This window comes from Lampris incognitus, chromosome 4 (assembly GCF_029633865.1).
Source record: "Lampris incognitus isolate fLamInc1 chromosome 4, fLamInc1.hap2, whole genome shotgun sequence".
In the NCBI taxonomy this organism is placed as follows: Eukaryota; Metazoa; Chordata; class Actinopteri; order Lampriformes; family Lampridae; genus Lampris; species Lampris incognitus.
Window position 1 is genome coordinate 55,341,072 of NC_079214.1, and position 16,295 is coordinate 55,357,366.

General features: G+C 43.3%; 1 protein-coding gene across 1 annotated transcript; it reads left to right on the forward strand.

Annotated features, from left to right (window-relative positions):
* Positions 1–4,180: 4,180 nt before the first annotated feature.
* irx6a (iroquois homeobox 6a) lies at positions 4,181–8,057 on the forward strand. Its single transcript, XM_056279201.1, has 6 exons — positions 4,181–4,246; positions 5,186–5,446; positions 5,930–6,039; positions 6,271–6,566; positions 6,997–7,668; positions 7,951–8,057. The coding sequence occupies exons 1-6, from the start codon at positions 4,181–4,183 to the stop codon at positions 8,055–8,057; spliced, it is 1,512 nt and encodes a 503-aa protein (XP_056135176.1).
* Positions 8,058–16,295: the final 8,238 nt, after the last annotated feature.

A 16,295-nucleotide genomic window follows, 5' to 3' on the forward strand; every position in this document is an offset into this window, starting at 1 on the left:
CAAATGGAAGAACTTTGCAGTCATTGGACGGCAGGCGGGGAGACACCCTGGACAGGCCGCCAGGCCCTCACAGGGCTCCCAGTGACTGCTGGGATAGGCTCTGGCATCCCTACGACCCTCAGAGCAGGATAAGCAGTTTGGATAATGGATGGATGGATGGAAGACATGTGCAGTACCCAACCACATCAGTAACCAAAATAATTATTTAGAACAAACGTAAGTGAGACATTTGTACTCGCTTTTCCTTACACAGCAAGTCCTGGGTCAATAGTATTTGTCTATCTCTGATTGTGAATTGTGCGTTTTGACTTGTTCAGGGGGATACCTGTAGGGTTAGGGTTTACTGCATCAGAAGTATTAGATAAGTTTACGATATCATAAAGAGCACTGAATTTACTTTCAAGTACATCTACGGTGCTCCTTGCGATGTCCTGCAGTGCAAATCTGACATATTCACAAAAATTAGCAATTAATACTGTCACACAAATACCATGTGACCCAGGCCCGGATGCTGTATTTGTATTAGATGATTTAAGCTGACTTGGAGGTTAAGGGAAGCAAGTGATGGTTTAGTATTGAAAAAAAAGCTGCTTTTAATAAACATTATAGCTACTACCATACTGCTACCTCGCTGCTGTAAGAATAATAATGAGAAGGAAAAACTTTAAATTCCTAGGAAATATTCTAGTCGCTTTTCTTCTCCACAGGTTGGGCTCAGGGTGCAGGGTCATCAGCAGAGTAGCCCCCCCCCCCGGAGTGGGCAGAAGACCACTGAACTGCCCAAGGGCACTTCAGTAGGATGCATATGGGACTGGTACTTCAGTCCTCTGGCTTAAGGGCAGTCTAGTCTCTCCATTCATTATGGCAACCTGCAACTTAAGTTGTTGATACTCCAGGGTTGTACAGTGTTGGAAAAAAACTATTCCGCAAGATTAAACTTTCAAAAACCACTATCTACTGCAGAACGGAGAACATTAAATAGCATTTCAAGCACTCTAATATGGTGTACTTTGTTACTTCTACTTTGAAAAAGAACAATAAACACTATTTTGATTGTTTATCGTGGATGTATCACATATTTCAGACAGCAAGACATCCTGTTCCGTGTGGCATTACAATATGTGTTTATTTGGGCCTGATTCAGTGAGATATGCACTGGCTGCCGCTCATGCATTATGCATGAGTCTGTCCATATGCACTTGGGCCATCATGCATGCCCTTGTGAAATGCAACTACCAACAGCAACCACAATTACATTTGGCTTATTTCAAGCATCCCTGTGTTAGGTACGGCGCTATGCATCCAGAATAGATAATGCATTCTTTCATTTCGCATACACTCTGGATGTACAAGGTCTGTATAACTGATTGAGTACTTTGTTCATATTACAGGATATATTGAAGTGATTTGGCCTGAGTCCTCCTACAGATGAAAAGCAGGACGTGTTCAAAGGAAATCACGCTCTCCTCACTAAACACGTCACTCAATGATCTTTCATACTTAATACCACTTTCCAATAAGACTAGCCTTATAAAGGATTTATAGTTAGGTTATTAATTAGGCTGTAAACACTTTACAAATCATTAATAAACAATTATAAACCAGTTTTAAGTTTTCATACACCAATGCGGGCTCACTATTTGGCAAGATCACGTTACTGCTCCAATTTTCGCCTATCTTTACTGTTAAATCTCAGATCTTGCTAGCTGCTAGCTAAGTAGCCAATGAGATCTGAGGCTTAACAGCACAGATAAATGCGGGCTCACTATTTGGCAAGCGACTGGCCACTGTTGCCCTTTTTACCTAAATGTGTTATAACAGCTTGTTAATGGTTTATAAACTGTTCACAACCTAATTAATGAAGTATTCATAAATCCTTTACAAGGGTAGTCTCACTGTGAAGTGTTACCCCAGTCTATATATGAGGAACGCCTGTCAGGAGCACACTCACACTCACACACACAAAAAAGGACTTGTCAAAACCAACGACGTGTTGTGTGGGAGTCACTTTAGCCTGCAGGCGTCTCAGATGGCAGGTCCCGCTGGCCGGACCATGACCACTCTCTCCATACTTATCTCTTGCAAATCTGCACGAGGGAGGACTGCAGATCTTCACGCAGCTCTTTGGCGCCACTCGAAGAGGAAGCCCGTAATCGCAGAGGCGTCTCCAGGGAGGCCACGCGAATTTCATCACTTCTGAATCTGAGGGAGGCAAACACCGGGACAGACACACACACACACACACACACACACACACACACACACACACACACACACACACACACACAGAGACACAGAGAGAGAGAGAGAGAGAGAGAGAGAGAGAGAGAGAGAGAGAGAGAGAGAGAGAGAGAGAGAGAGAGAGAGAGAGAGAGAGAGAGAGAGAGAGAGAGAGAGTATCAATCATGACCCCGTGTAATAGAGGATAGTCGGAATCAAGCGGATCACAAGACTCATTGGCAGTATAGTGTGAGCATATACGGAAGAAAAAGACTGTATAATCTCCATCCCCCATGTCACACCAGCAGGGCTGAATGGGGTTGTGTGTTTCTTTCTACAAGCAGCGTGCGACAACAACAAAAAAGACGAAGAAGAAGAAGAAGAAGAAAACTGGTGATGGCTGAGTTACTGATTTAATAAACGCTTCAAATCATCTCTCGTCTCATTCGCTAAGAAGCATCCCTCATTCCTTCTTCATTTTTCAAGTGAGCATTGTCGTTCAATTAAAATGCAATTCTCGTCGCCCTCATCCACAGATATTTAATTAGACCGGAAAGCAGGGCTTCCACTGTTTTTCTTTTTTTTCTTTTTCCTTTTTTTTTTAAGCACAGCTCTTCCGATTTCACCTCTAAGGCATATTTTCACCGTTACTCGCTGGTTAAACAAGGGCACGCATCCATTTGTTAATTGATACAATTACGCATTACGCATAATGGTCACGTAGGTCTCCAGGCACGCATCAATCACCGGTCTATTGAACTGCCAAAATCTCTCTCTCCCCCCTGCGCTCCTACTGGGACCGCCCCTCGCTCTAATAGACAAAGATAGAAACATCATCGTCATTAACTTCGGCTCGGACCTCTGGCCATGCGAGAGGTCGTCAAAAAAAAAGAAAAAATAGAAAGTGGGATCACGGAGTGGCGCATTCAATCAGCTTCTATTCGAATAGACTGCGTGTGGAAATAGGCCTAATTGCTTATGCAATCAGCGGGTAGTGTTCTGACCAAGTTTGTGAATTCGGTAATGGAAAGTCGCTTTATAGACGTGGGGGAGGGGGGGGAGTATAAAAACCCAGGACAAAAAAAAAACCAAAACAACTATGAGCAGCTTTAAACGGAAACACCTGATACCGTGGATTTTCCATTATTCCCATTCAATGGAGATTCTCCCTGTCCATGAATGAACACATGTGAGACTTGTTTTAAGATCCCAGTGCGTTCCCTGTGCACTTTTTTTGGCGTTGGTGATTTCGTTTCCAAAAGAAAAAAAAAAGGGGGGGAGAAAGAAAAAAGAAAAAGAAAACACCACATCACCTCACGTGCAGGATATAGGATAATAAACGGATGATACTGCCAACAAAAAAAAAGAAGAAGAAAAGTTGTCTCGCACGTTTTCATTTATTTGGCTTGTTTCACCGGTTCAATTATTAAGTGGCACAACACCACTTCCCAGCCTTTCTTTCGTCAGCTACCCGGCGAAGGATGCCACTACACCGAGAGGGCTGGGAGAGGGCTGTGTGTACAGCGCACCTTAAGAAAACGCTGTGTTGGACGTGATTGGCAAACGCATTATTCCATCCTCGCTATCCTGCCGTTCCGGGATTACAGTGACGTCACGCTGATACCCTTGCATGGGTGAATGCTAAAGAACTATAGAGCCACAAATAATAGCACAAGCACAGTCCATATCTTGCAAGTCTTACGTTATCCTTTAAGCCTTCTTCGAGCTAACACAACAGCAATTTTATGTGCTTAATGACGCTTAATTCAATTTCTCACCAGCTCCTTTGGGGGATTATTCATTCATATAAAACTATCTGCAGCCGGTACCAGACTAAAGTCTCCCTCCTATAAGCGCAGTCATCTATTATTGAGCGAAAGGCCGTGCGTGGAAATGTGCGTAAGACGGCGGGTTTGAAGTACAATCGGTTACAATCGATCAAGGCTGAAGAATATTGCTGATGGTTACAAAAGAAGCAGCTATGTCTTTCTCGCAGTTTGGATACCCTTACAATGCAACTTCACAGGTAAGGCACCGCCTTTATTATCTCGATTAAGTTCTGCATATACAGAAAATACTGTTTGTTTTTGTTGTTTTTGTGCATATTTTAGATTTTTTTTATATTATCATCAGTGAGAGCATTCTTTTGCAAAACGGTACAACACCGAGAGGATAACGCTGCTTCGACATACTGACATCTCTGATTGCTTTTTGTTGTTGAACCCAAATATCGATACACACACATGCACCCGTGTCCAATTACGCTGAATAATGAATGAACTGACGTGTTATTCGGCTGACAATAGAGGTGAATGTGTCACATATTACACACGCCGAGGGATGACCGGTAGACACTTACGCCGAGGCAGACGTTTACAAACTTTCCCGCCACGGGTCCTTTAATAAATGAAGTGGGTCCCGTTTGTTTTTGTTTTTTTAGAGGAGTTGAAAAACTGAATTACACGTCTTCTTCTGCGTGTCTGGGTGGATGCTTAGCCCCCCCATGAGAAGCCTAAAGTAAAAGTTGATCGCGGGACAACAACCTAAAACTTTTTTCTTTTTCTTTTTTTCCAATCCGGAAAGGGTCTTCTCCGATCAGCGGGGGGGGGAAAATACTATTTTAAAGTTTAAATATTAAGATTTGCCAAACGATGGAGGGGGGTGGGGTGGGGGGGCTCAAACTATATGATTTTCTCCAGCATTTGTGTTAAACCCGGAGTTGGAAATCGAGCGGGACGCGCTTTACGCACGGATCCGAGAGTGCGTAAATCTGCTCCTGCGCTTACCTGGACGCGTCCAAGTCGCCTGTTATTATCATATACAGTCATTGACAGAGTCGACGCAGAAACCCAAAACAATCAACAACAAAAAAAATTTAAAACATTTTTAAAAAAATAAAAAAAGAGAGAGTTATGTGCGACAAACGCCCAATGACATGTCTATCCGCATCTATCTCTTCATGCAGTTTTTCGTGTCGGCAAACCCCAGTACGACTTGCTGCGATTCGATTTCCAGGTCGGTCACTGACGGCACGGGCGGCTCCCAGACCGCCGCCTCGTTCTGCTGCCCGTCCTACGAGAACCGCCTGCTGGCCAGCACGCGGACGGAGCTCAACGCCGCGCTGGGCATGTACGGCTCGCCGTACGCCGCGGCGGCCGCCGCCAGCCAGAACTACGCCAACTACTTCCCCTACGGCACCGACCCGTCCGCGCTCTACTCCACGCTGGTGGGTGCATCCTCTCTCTCTCTCTCTCTCTCTCTCTCTCTCTCTCTCTCTCTCTCTCTCTCCCTTCTCTCGCGCGCTCTCCGGGTCCTCTCACTCGACATCGATCGAAGCGTCCATCAATTAATCTCATTGCTTCTTTTTTTGTTGTCTATAAACCAAGCGTTTGTTTTTCTTTTTTTATATATATGTATATATTTCTTAGCTATGTTGTCAACAGCCTGCTCCGGTTGGCTGGAGGATCGGTTCAGATTATGCAAACGGACAACATGCCACCTCGTTTTTAACTTCCTTATTGTGGATACTAGGGCTAAACTTAAACTGGTTTTGTGAATGAATAGTTATTTTTGCTTGCAGATGTGTGATTAATATGACTCTCTATCGTGTGGGATATTTTATGGGAGGAGGGGGGGTATATCGAATAACTTTTCTCTGCTTTCAAACATATACTGTGTTGGGTTAAAACAAGCTCCCTCTCATTCACAGAATCCACAGTATGACATTAAGGATGGTACAGGCACGCTGCACTCTGGCATCACCCAGACCGCTGCATACTATCCTTATGACCATTCCCTGGGCCAGTATCAGTATGACAGGTGAGCGCCACATCCTCGGTTTTTCTGTCCATATGTTCCATAAGACAACCTATAGTGTCTCACGTAAACATCACACGCAGAGAACATGCTACGATACGTGTGTGTGCGTGTGTGTGTGTGTGTGTGTGTACGGGGGGGTCTGCATACGTAGTTTACGACGTCTTTGGCTGGCGGTGCTACACTGCTAACATCTGTATGTATGTGTGACACCCCCCCCCAAAAAAAAAACAGGTATGGGACCGTAGACTTTAATGGCACAGCTCGAAGAAAGAACGCCACCCGAGAGACCACCAGCACTCTGAAAACATGGCTGTACGAGCACCGCAAGAACCCCTACCCCACCAAGGGGGAGAAGATCATGCTGGCCATCATCACCAAAATGACCCTCACCCAAGTGTCCACCTGGTTCGCCAACGCCAGGCGGAGGCTAAAGAAGGAGAACAAGATGACCTGGTCACCAAAGAATAAGACTGGTGATGACAGAAAGGATGACCTCAACAAGAGCGACCAAGACTGCGTCACCAAAGGTAAGAATCTCTCTCTCTATTATGGTATGGGAAATAAATAAATAACACCATGAGCAATATGTGCATTGACAGTGATGGTTCAAACACTGTCCAACTCTCCAAAATAGTTTTTTTTATTTAGATAATACAAAACAATATTAAATTAAATAAGATAAAATGGAACTATATGAAAAACAATGCAACTTGCTCACTTCATCTGAGTGAATTCTTTGGCAGTAGAACCAGCATTCCTGTCAACAGATAACAAAGTGAGACACCGGGATAAAATTTGGGCTAGAAGTTTCCGGCAAAACAAGTAGTGACTGAAACAAAAATTCAGGCAAACATGAAAGCCATGCAAAGTTGTTTTTTTTTTTTAATTTACTGTGTTTTCCAGCTTCAGCAGTAACCACAACAAAAGTTACTCCCTCTCATTTTGTATGAAATTCAGATTCCAGCGATTGCAAAGACGAGAAGGATCTGCGTCTGAGTGATTTAGAGGATATGGAGGAGGAGGAGTGTGACAAGCTGGAAAGCGACTGTGAGAAAGTGGCCCCGGATGAGCAGGAGCTCCACAGGGCTATGGCCGTATCAGGAGCCGCTCCAAAGAGGGATTGCAGCTCCGAGCTGCACCTGAGCTTGGCTAACAGCTTCCACCCTTTCCCCTGCACCATCAAGAGCGTGGCCAGTCTGCCTCCTCTCCCCTCTGACTTTTTGGATCCAGTGGTTTCCAAGCCCCCCTCATCTACCGTCCCCACTGGAACCGTGTCCCTGTCCCATTTTGAGACATCAGACAAGCCCCGGATCTGGTCCCTGGCTCGTACCGCGGCCTCAGGTGTCATATTGAGCCCTCAAAATGGCTCCGAACTGAGGACAGGAAACTTAGCCGGCGATTGCCAGCTCCAGGGCATCAGGCTCCCTATGGCCCCCACCGGACATTGTGGAGGCATCAGGAGCCTCAACGAACCTAGCAATGTGAGCAACGCTGAGAACCCCTTCCAGGAGGGCCCGTCCTTGCACTCTAAAGTTTACAGTAGTGGCAGCTACAGCCATAAGGGCCTCCAACTGCACTGTTCCTCCTATCCTGCACTCCCCGACACATGCCAGTTCTCCACCACCGAAGGTATGTTGTCTCTGGCACGGCTTACACAGAGCATGGGTGTGTTGGATTAGTTATTTATACATCAGGTTTCCCTTGTGCAATTTACAGACATTCTTATTGATAAATAATTAACACAATAAGTGATAAACAAACACATCGTCAACTATGCCGAAAACACTGAGGTATTTCATTAAACTTTGTCAAGCAAAGTTTCAAGAACAAGCACTACGCTTTCCACGCGTCAGTTGGCTGCACTGAACCTTCCCTCGAGTTGCTTAGAGGTATTTTTGTTTGGGTGTGTAGGATTCTCTAGCGGCAAGGCAGAGACAGAGTCGTCAGACCTCAGTGAAGCCTGTGGTACCCTACAGGATGACAAGGTCACTGCATTCAGACCGGTGATGAAGAGGTGAATGAGGTGAGCCACCGAACACTGACATGGAAGAAACAGGTGAAGTCAAAAGCAGGCGATGGCAAGAAACACATGCACACAGATGTCCACATACATGTACACACACAGGCACGCACACACACACACACAGGGATACACACAAACCCACTTAAATCAGAACATATGTGCACACATGCACGTGTGTGCAGGCAGACACACACACATGCATGCACACACACACACACACACACACACACACCTAAAAACACAGTGCATAACTTGTTTACTAAGTAAACACAATTTACCATATGGATCTGGATCTTAACAACCTGTTACTAACACCACACACTGTGTGTTGTCAGGAATAATGGAGTTATAACTTGGAAATTACTCTGCAAATTTAACACATGCTGTATCCCCAAACTTATTTAGGCGTGAATGTGTGGCCACACCAAAAACAAATAAAATTATATTTTAGTCTAAACATATTACAAAGACTTCATGAATACCCTCAAGAAAAAAATAATAATAAAAAATAATAATTTGCTTCAATTTTTGTCTCCTTCCCCCTTCAGATTAGCTGACAGGACATTTATTATGCACTGAGGGGCCTGTGGGTGGAGGAGCGTGCTGAATGTGAGGAGCTACCTGCTGCACTGACGGATGACGGTTCACACGGTGGACGTGGTGGCTCTGGCCTGTCATTTTGCACAATGTTGATTTTTCTGTGTTGATGACTTTATGCAAGAACTTTAGATGCAACGGTACTATACGGCCGGTAAATTTGTGTATGGGCAATCGAGTAGAGTAGAAAACTTTATTTATTTATTTATTTATTTATTTGACATCTGTTCTATTTATTTCCTCGTACGACTGAGTGTTTGATTATTTATTTCGTACCTTCTAAATACGTTTTGTTACTGACTACATGTCAATGTGGGTTACGTGGTTTTAACATAACGCTTGTTGTCGGACGCTGACAGACAGAACAATTTGCCATTGTGTTTTATGTAAGCTTATTGTGTGTTTGCCAATTCATGAGACATTTTATAAGAATGCATTTTTTCCAAAACCTCTTGTTTACTGTGTCATTATTATGATTATGATTATGATTATTATTATTTCTTTTTTTTTTTTTTAGTGTTGCACACTGAATTAAACTATTCAAAGTTGCCCGTTTGATCCAAGTTTATCATGTTGACCCGGCGCATATGAAACCAAAGCGCTGTTGGAAGGTCATAATTCAGAGGAGAACGTGAGTGAAATGCAGAAGGCGGTGAAGAAAGGGGACACCATCTCTCCATTGTCAGTATCTAATCAGAGGTGGCATCAAACACTTTGTTACTGTTCAGGCAAGCAGCGAGGCAGGAATATGGGATGAATGCTGCTTTGTTCCTTGTGTAGCGAGTTGCTGCAATAACTTAATGTTGTGTTAATTAAAAGGTCATTTGTAGGATCAAACCCAGAAGAGAGAGTCACATGATCCATCAAAGTCCCTTTGATTCTGCTGTATTGCCTATAGCCCATAAGGCAAACTATGCATCTTCAACAGACCGCCTGTAACGAGATGATCACTGTACTGTTTGATGCACCATGACGGTCCAAAGTGTTTTGATCTTCCCATCTCAAACTTCTAAAATCAAGTTGGATGGCGCCAAAAAAAATCACAAACGGCTATGTGCACACTTTCTAACAGCACACTGTACTACAGGTGACTCTACTACAGATAACCGTACTACAGATAACTGTACTGCAGATTACTCTACTACAGACTACTGTACTGCAGATTATTCTACTAGATTACTCTACTACAGATTATTCTACTACACACTACTGTACTGCAGATTACTCTACTACAGATTACTCTACAATAGATTACTCTACTACAGATTGCTGTACTGCAGATTATTGTACTACAGATTACTACAGATCTGATTTGTGGTGAATGAAGAGCATAGGACCATTCTAAAACTCAAATTAAGGAAAACTAGTAGGCCCGAAGACTCCTTAACAAAGAAAAAAACATATATATGAAAGAGAGAGAGAGAGAGAGAGAGAGAGAGAGAGAGAGAGAGAGAGAGAGAGAGAGAGAGAGAGAGAGAGAGAGAGAGAGAGAGAGAGAGAGAGAGAGAGAGAGAGAAAACATAATTTGAGGACAGATTGGAGGGATTACGCTTGTAATGAAAGTATTAAAATCCGTATTAGGGCAATTCAGAGGCCCAGTGGTCAACCTGCGTCCTTGACCAATGGGTTCGCTCTCAGTACGCTAACACGGTGGATCCTACAGGGTGATTTAGGTTGACAGTGGTAAATCCTCGTGGAAAATCTAGATAAAGAGGATGAGGTTCGGAATAATAAAATATTTAGTATTTTGTCCCATTGCAATCATCCCTTCCGTGTTAAGATGGCAAGAACTGGAATAAAAACAGTCTGAGTTTGGAAGGGCTGTTTTGACAGAAGAATTACAGCCTGCCAATACAAACCCAATTACATACAGATCTATGAGAAAAAGTTTCTCACAATCATAGGGCAAATGAATTAGCCCATTTGAAGAGCGGGTAGACTGGTCCTATATGTTGACTACGATGAAGATACTGAAAATGTTTTGCCAAATGTAGGTTAGCAGATACGTTTCACTTTGTTTTCTATTGCAGTAAGTATTGCATCATGCACTGAACTTCATGGATGATCACTCTACAACACATTAGTCTATCCATTCCAATAAATCAATCTAAAGCAAGTTCGGTAATGAAATGGAGTAGGCCAAAATGACCCGGCACACACACGTTGTGCATGCATTCCTTTGTATTCCAAGATATATACAGGATAAACTGTGGAAAAGACGTGTTAAACCAAACTGAGGATGTAAGTAAAAGCCAATCTGCATTATTGACGACAATGATGCATACTATGTGCATGGGATTACCACAATGGCAACACAATACTTAAGGGGAACTAGAGATAGTGGCATGACGGCCTCATCCAATATGCAGCATCTGTCTGAGGCAGGTACACAACACATCAACTAGTCGGCAGTACGTAAATGCACGGTGGCCCAGTGGTTAGCGCTGTTGCCTCACAGAAAGAACTTCCTGGGTTCAAACCCCAGACCATCCCAGGTCCTTTCAGTGTGGAGTATGCATGTTCTCCCCATGTCTGCGGTGGGTTTCCTCTGGGTGCTCCGCTTTCCTCCCACCATCAAAAAGACATGCATGTTAGGGTTAATACTCCTGTCTGTGCCCCTGACCAAGGCAATGGAAAGAAGAACTGGACTTGGTCCCCGGGTGCTGCAAGGCAGCTGCCCACTGCTCCTAGCTACACAGCTAGGATGGGTTAAATGGAGAGAGTAAATTTCATATGTATGTATGTACAAAATGACTAATAAAATGTATTCTATTATATTCTTTAAACATGGCTAAAGCAGCCGAGCAGATAGCCAATTAAGACTATAGGCTAACATAGCCTACATGTGAGTCTAACCTAATCTAGATTTCACAAGACAAGATTTTATGAGACAAAGCCTTAACGGTGATATTAAATCAGACTATTAAATCCATGTATAAACATCTCGTCTTGCGGGCATCTAGGGCGACAGGCGAAAGGCAATCCTAATGCTACCCCACCCATCCATGCACACACGCACACACACACACACACACACACAAACACACACAAACACACACAGACTCAATTATGATGAATTAATATTATTTAATAATACTTTTGTCATTATTGTGGTTGCTCTGGGGGGAGGGGGGTTATTCGTCGGTTCACAGATATGTTTGTCTTACATCTCTAATCTGAGGCCAGACATGAAATTGAAGCATGCACAATGGGACAATGCCTTCCGTATAGGTAGCCTACATAGGCGCAACTAAACCTCCATAATACACGACTTTTCCTCAGTAAATTAGTTTTTCATTCGGGGGAGTGTTTCAGGAGCACGGTTTTCTTAATCCAAAGCAGATTTAAGTTAATCTTCCAATGAGATAAAAAAAATATCCAAAAGGAAAAACAAGATAGAGTAATCATGAGCGGTTTTTGGTTAGCATTTCTTGGCCATCCCTTGCAGGTGGGTTTTTACCATTATGAAATTGACCACAAGGAGATAACACGTGGGCTTACAAAGGAATGAGATGTACAAGCCGTCTCTTTGTGTGTCTATTGTGGTTGTCTTTTTTGACAATAATAAAGAAACTATAGTGGCCTAAATATGGTTAATAAACTTCATAATTCCTGTCCAAAATATGTCTGGTTGTATTGACTATTGTTGCTCAGAAGGTCTTCAATAGATAAACATTTACAAAAGCCAAAAAGAAAATGTAAAAGTTTTTGCCTCCTGTTTACTGTTGAAGCCTATGACAGTATACAGGAGGCACTTTCTGGACTTTGTATTTGCAAGGCTTTAGTCCACAACTGTGACCATTTATTGTTTTGTTTGTTTGTTTGTTTGTTTGTTTGTTTGTTTATTCCGGGAACTGAAAATATAAAACACGGACTAGATCCTAAATCTCTACTGATTTACTGCTCAACTTGTAACTGCAAACAGAAAGTTATTTAGAAAAAGACAAGAACAACATCTTACTGTTTCCATGGTCTTTACTGAATTTTCATTTTTGGGTTTATTCCTATAGGTAAATCCAGATTGAGCGTGGCTAAGTCAGTGCAAAGTGTGACATTTACGACCCGATTGTGAACAAGCACTATCAAGCCTATTGTGAACACAAAGCAGTTTTGTGGCACGTCCCGACCTCTTGAGGCGGAAATTAGCATACATTAACTATTAATTTTGGTTTGATCACTAGCCATTATAATTTATTCAAGTCTGCAAAGGAGATTTTTTAAAAATATATTACTAGAACTGAAGCTAGTGCCGCTTCCTTTTTAGAAGTCAGTGTTTTGAATTGTATATTGGAGAGTAAACGTAGTTATAAGAAACTTTGAGCTAATATAAGACATTGAGGTTAAAGGAGAATAAAATATATAGTATACAGGTAGGACGTAGACGAGAATCCTGGCTACACTTTTTTGGCCTGTTTTAAATAAATATATGGTCACTTGTCATCAGCCGAGTGACAGATAGACAGATAGACAGATAGATAGATAGATAGATAGATAGATAGATAGATAGATAGATAGATAGATAGATAGATAGATAGATAGATAGATAGATAGAGAGACAGCGAGGCGGACAGACAGACAGACACGCACCTACATACATATATACATACTACATACATACGTACATGTACATAATATGTAGTTATTCAAAGATCCATGTCTAGAACTTGTTAGTTCTATTTCAAGTATCACCTGATAAAAGTATTTCAAATATTTTCCATTTCCATGTAAAACAATTAAAAAAAAAAGTATTTCCATGTAAAATTGATTTCCACCAAAAACTGAAAAGAAAAGACAAAAAAATCAAACAGCAACGTTAGCCAAAGGTTGTGAGTCTGTTTTGAGCAGCAAGACAGCCTTGCATGCAAATATCACATGTGCCCGTGTAATGCTTGCATGATTCATTACTGCATCTCTATTTCCACAGCGACACAGTCACACAGGGACAGAGAGCTATCTAACAATGACTGTCAGTTTGCAGGGCTTTGAGCTAAACATGCTACAGGTCAACAAGCGGTTAACTTCTGAAAAAAAAAGGCTTTCAGGGACTTCCCTTGCATGCGCACTTCACATTTAAGCCCCCACTTAATGAGCATGTGCCTGCCATGTCACAGAATATGAATTATGCCGACACAACAGTAATGGCTATTTCATACTAACAGGAAGCGTAATCACAACAACAAGTTCTCCAACAATAATTTGCCCCCAAGCCTGACAAAAGAGCCAACATGGAGGTGCCATTTGATGTGTCCCACGCTGGGCAACGAGGGCTCATAAAACAAAGTCTTTGTACCAATAGCTCGGAGTTCAGATGAGGGGGACAATATACACACTTCATTACATTTTGTCAAAGGGCGCAATGAAATGTGTGTGGGACATTGTTTCTGTGCATGTCTCTCTCCATGGAATTCCTGGTTGCCGATGTCGCTACAAGGTCTCTGCTAATGAGTTTTGTCAAAGATAATTATGGACTTGATGGAATGGCCAGAAAGGGGATGAAAAGCTGGCTTTGTGCAGTTTGGGTAGACATTGCATTGCGACCCCTGGTTCTTTCTATACCCTCTGGGTGACCTGCATCGTTCCTGGCACAAAGCCTCTGCCATAAAATCTCTTCTTAGGTGCTCTGATCTAATCCAGCACCTCTGCCCTCCTTCATCAGTGTCCTAAACGCGATCCTAATTTGCCAGGCCAGAACTTGGCAAAAGGTGATGTCGGCGCTGCCATTTCCCAGGGTCCCGTCTCTCTTGTGGGCCTCGGGCAACTTCTGAGTAAGTGGTGTCCTGGTGTCTGCTTTCACCCAGGCGGTATGGGAATCGAGGCCTGTGGTTCGGATGGCCATGGCTCCCCTTGCCTCTCATCTCAGTTCACTGACCAGCGGCTGCTCCATTATTGTAAAATGGGACACCAGGTTCCAGGCTTAAATGATACTATGAAGGAGATTTTCAGCCTGTAACAAAGCTTAAAAACCTTCCCTCTATGCCTCTACTGTCTGCCTCATAGGCAGATCTGATTCAGCTCCATGGAAAGACTTGGCTTTATAGGCTATCCACACACAAGCTAGGATTTCTATCCAAGTGTCAATTCTACTGCTTATACCAAGGGCCAAAGGTCAAGCTAACTCCTTGAATCATCTATAAAGCACCGGGTAGGCTGCAAATGGTACACTGGGGTAACGTGTCAAAGGTCTGTGGTGTTTGAACAAGTGGGAATAAGCAGGTCAAGAAGTCCCAATCACAAGAGACGAGGCAACCCCACAAAGGGAGCCAATGAAATAAATACTCCCCGGATACCACAACAAGAAGAGCTTTCATCTGAGTGGTCTTTATCCCTATATTGTGGCCTTACTCTTGTCCAGTTTATCTTGTTTGTTCTTTCATGTTTGTCAGCTAAACTGGCATTTCACCACCGGTGACCTTGAGCTGGTGCTGCCGACGTCAGAATAATCTTCTGTGTCATTCTAATGCTCTTGGATAATCCCCCGCGTCTCATATTTAATCTCTCTCTCTCTCCTTCTGTTTTTCCTCCTCTTTATGTTGGGCATATGTTGGCTTTTATTGACTGCTGCTGAGTATCCGTTCGACTCTCTCACAGGGCGAATCATGTCACAGCTCGAACATAAACCTCTGGTTTAAATCCCATTTTACAGCCCAACAAGTCAGGGGAGAGCCCCTCACTCCGCCTGGCTATGAAATAGTACACGGTGGCAGTGACAGACACCTTGACTTTGGATAATGCAATTTAAGCTACTGGATATCTTTAGGTGTAAGCTTAAATAAAGACCGAAGACATGCATCCTTGGCTGAAAGTCCTGAAACTTCATAATATGGTATCCTCTGTAGAAACATAGCCCAGTACTAGTTTTACAAACAAAACAGTTTTTTCCCCCCTTTTCTCCCCAGTTGTACCAGGTGTCCCGGTCGCTACTCCACCCCCTCTGCCGATCCAGGGAGGGCTGCAGACTACCACATGCCTCCTCCGATACATGTGGAGTCTCCAGCAGCTTCTTTTCACCTGACAGTGAGGAGTTTCGCCAGGGGGGATGTAACACACGGGAGGACCACGCTATTCCCCCCAGTTCCCCCTCCCCCTTGAACAGGCGGCGGCCCAACCGACCTGAAGAGGCGCTAGTGCAGTGACCAGGACACATACCCACATCTGGCTTCCCACCCGCAGACACGGCCAATTGTGTCTTGTAGGGACACCCGACCAAGCCGGAGGTAACATGGGAATTCGAACCGGGATCCCCGTGTTGGTAGGCAACAGAATACACTACTACGCTACCCGGATGCCGAGCCCAGTACTAATTTTATAAACAAAACCGCTTATTTGCAAATATTAAAGTGTTCTGTGCCTACTTTGGATTTGATGGTCAAGGACACCGCCACAGATTTTTGGCCCCGTGAAAAGATATCATGTTGACAAAGTTATCAACCTGATGTGTTTTGTGTGCTAAGACTTTTTTTGAGGGCCTCCTAACTTTCCTCCACCATACGGCCTCACTGGCAGTAGTTGATGCGCATGACTATTTCACATGCACATCAACACTGTAAGAAACTTGGTTTTACATGTGTGATGCTTGGAACAGTTTACAGAAATAGATTTCGAGTTATGATTGCTAAAAAAGAAAGCTCCGCGTGCC

Coding starts and splice junctions, on each gene's coding strand:
- irx6a (XM_056279201.1), top strand. CDS start 4,181: ATGGTTACAAAAGAAGCAGCTATGTCTTTCTCGCAGTTTGGATACCCT. Junction 5,447..5,929: donor CCGCGCTCTACTCCACGCTG/GTGGGTGCATCC, acceptor TCTCATTCACAG/AATCCACAGTATGACATTAA. Junction 6,040..6,270: donor GGCCAGTATCAGTATGACAG/GTGAGCGCCACA, acceptor AAAAAAAAACAG/GTATGGGACCGTAGACTTTA.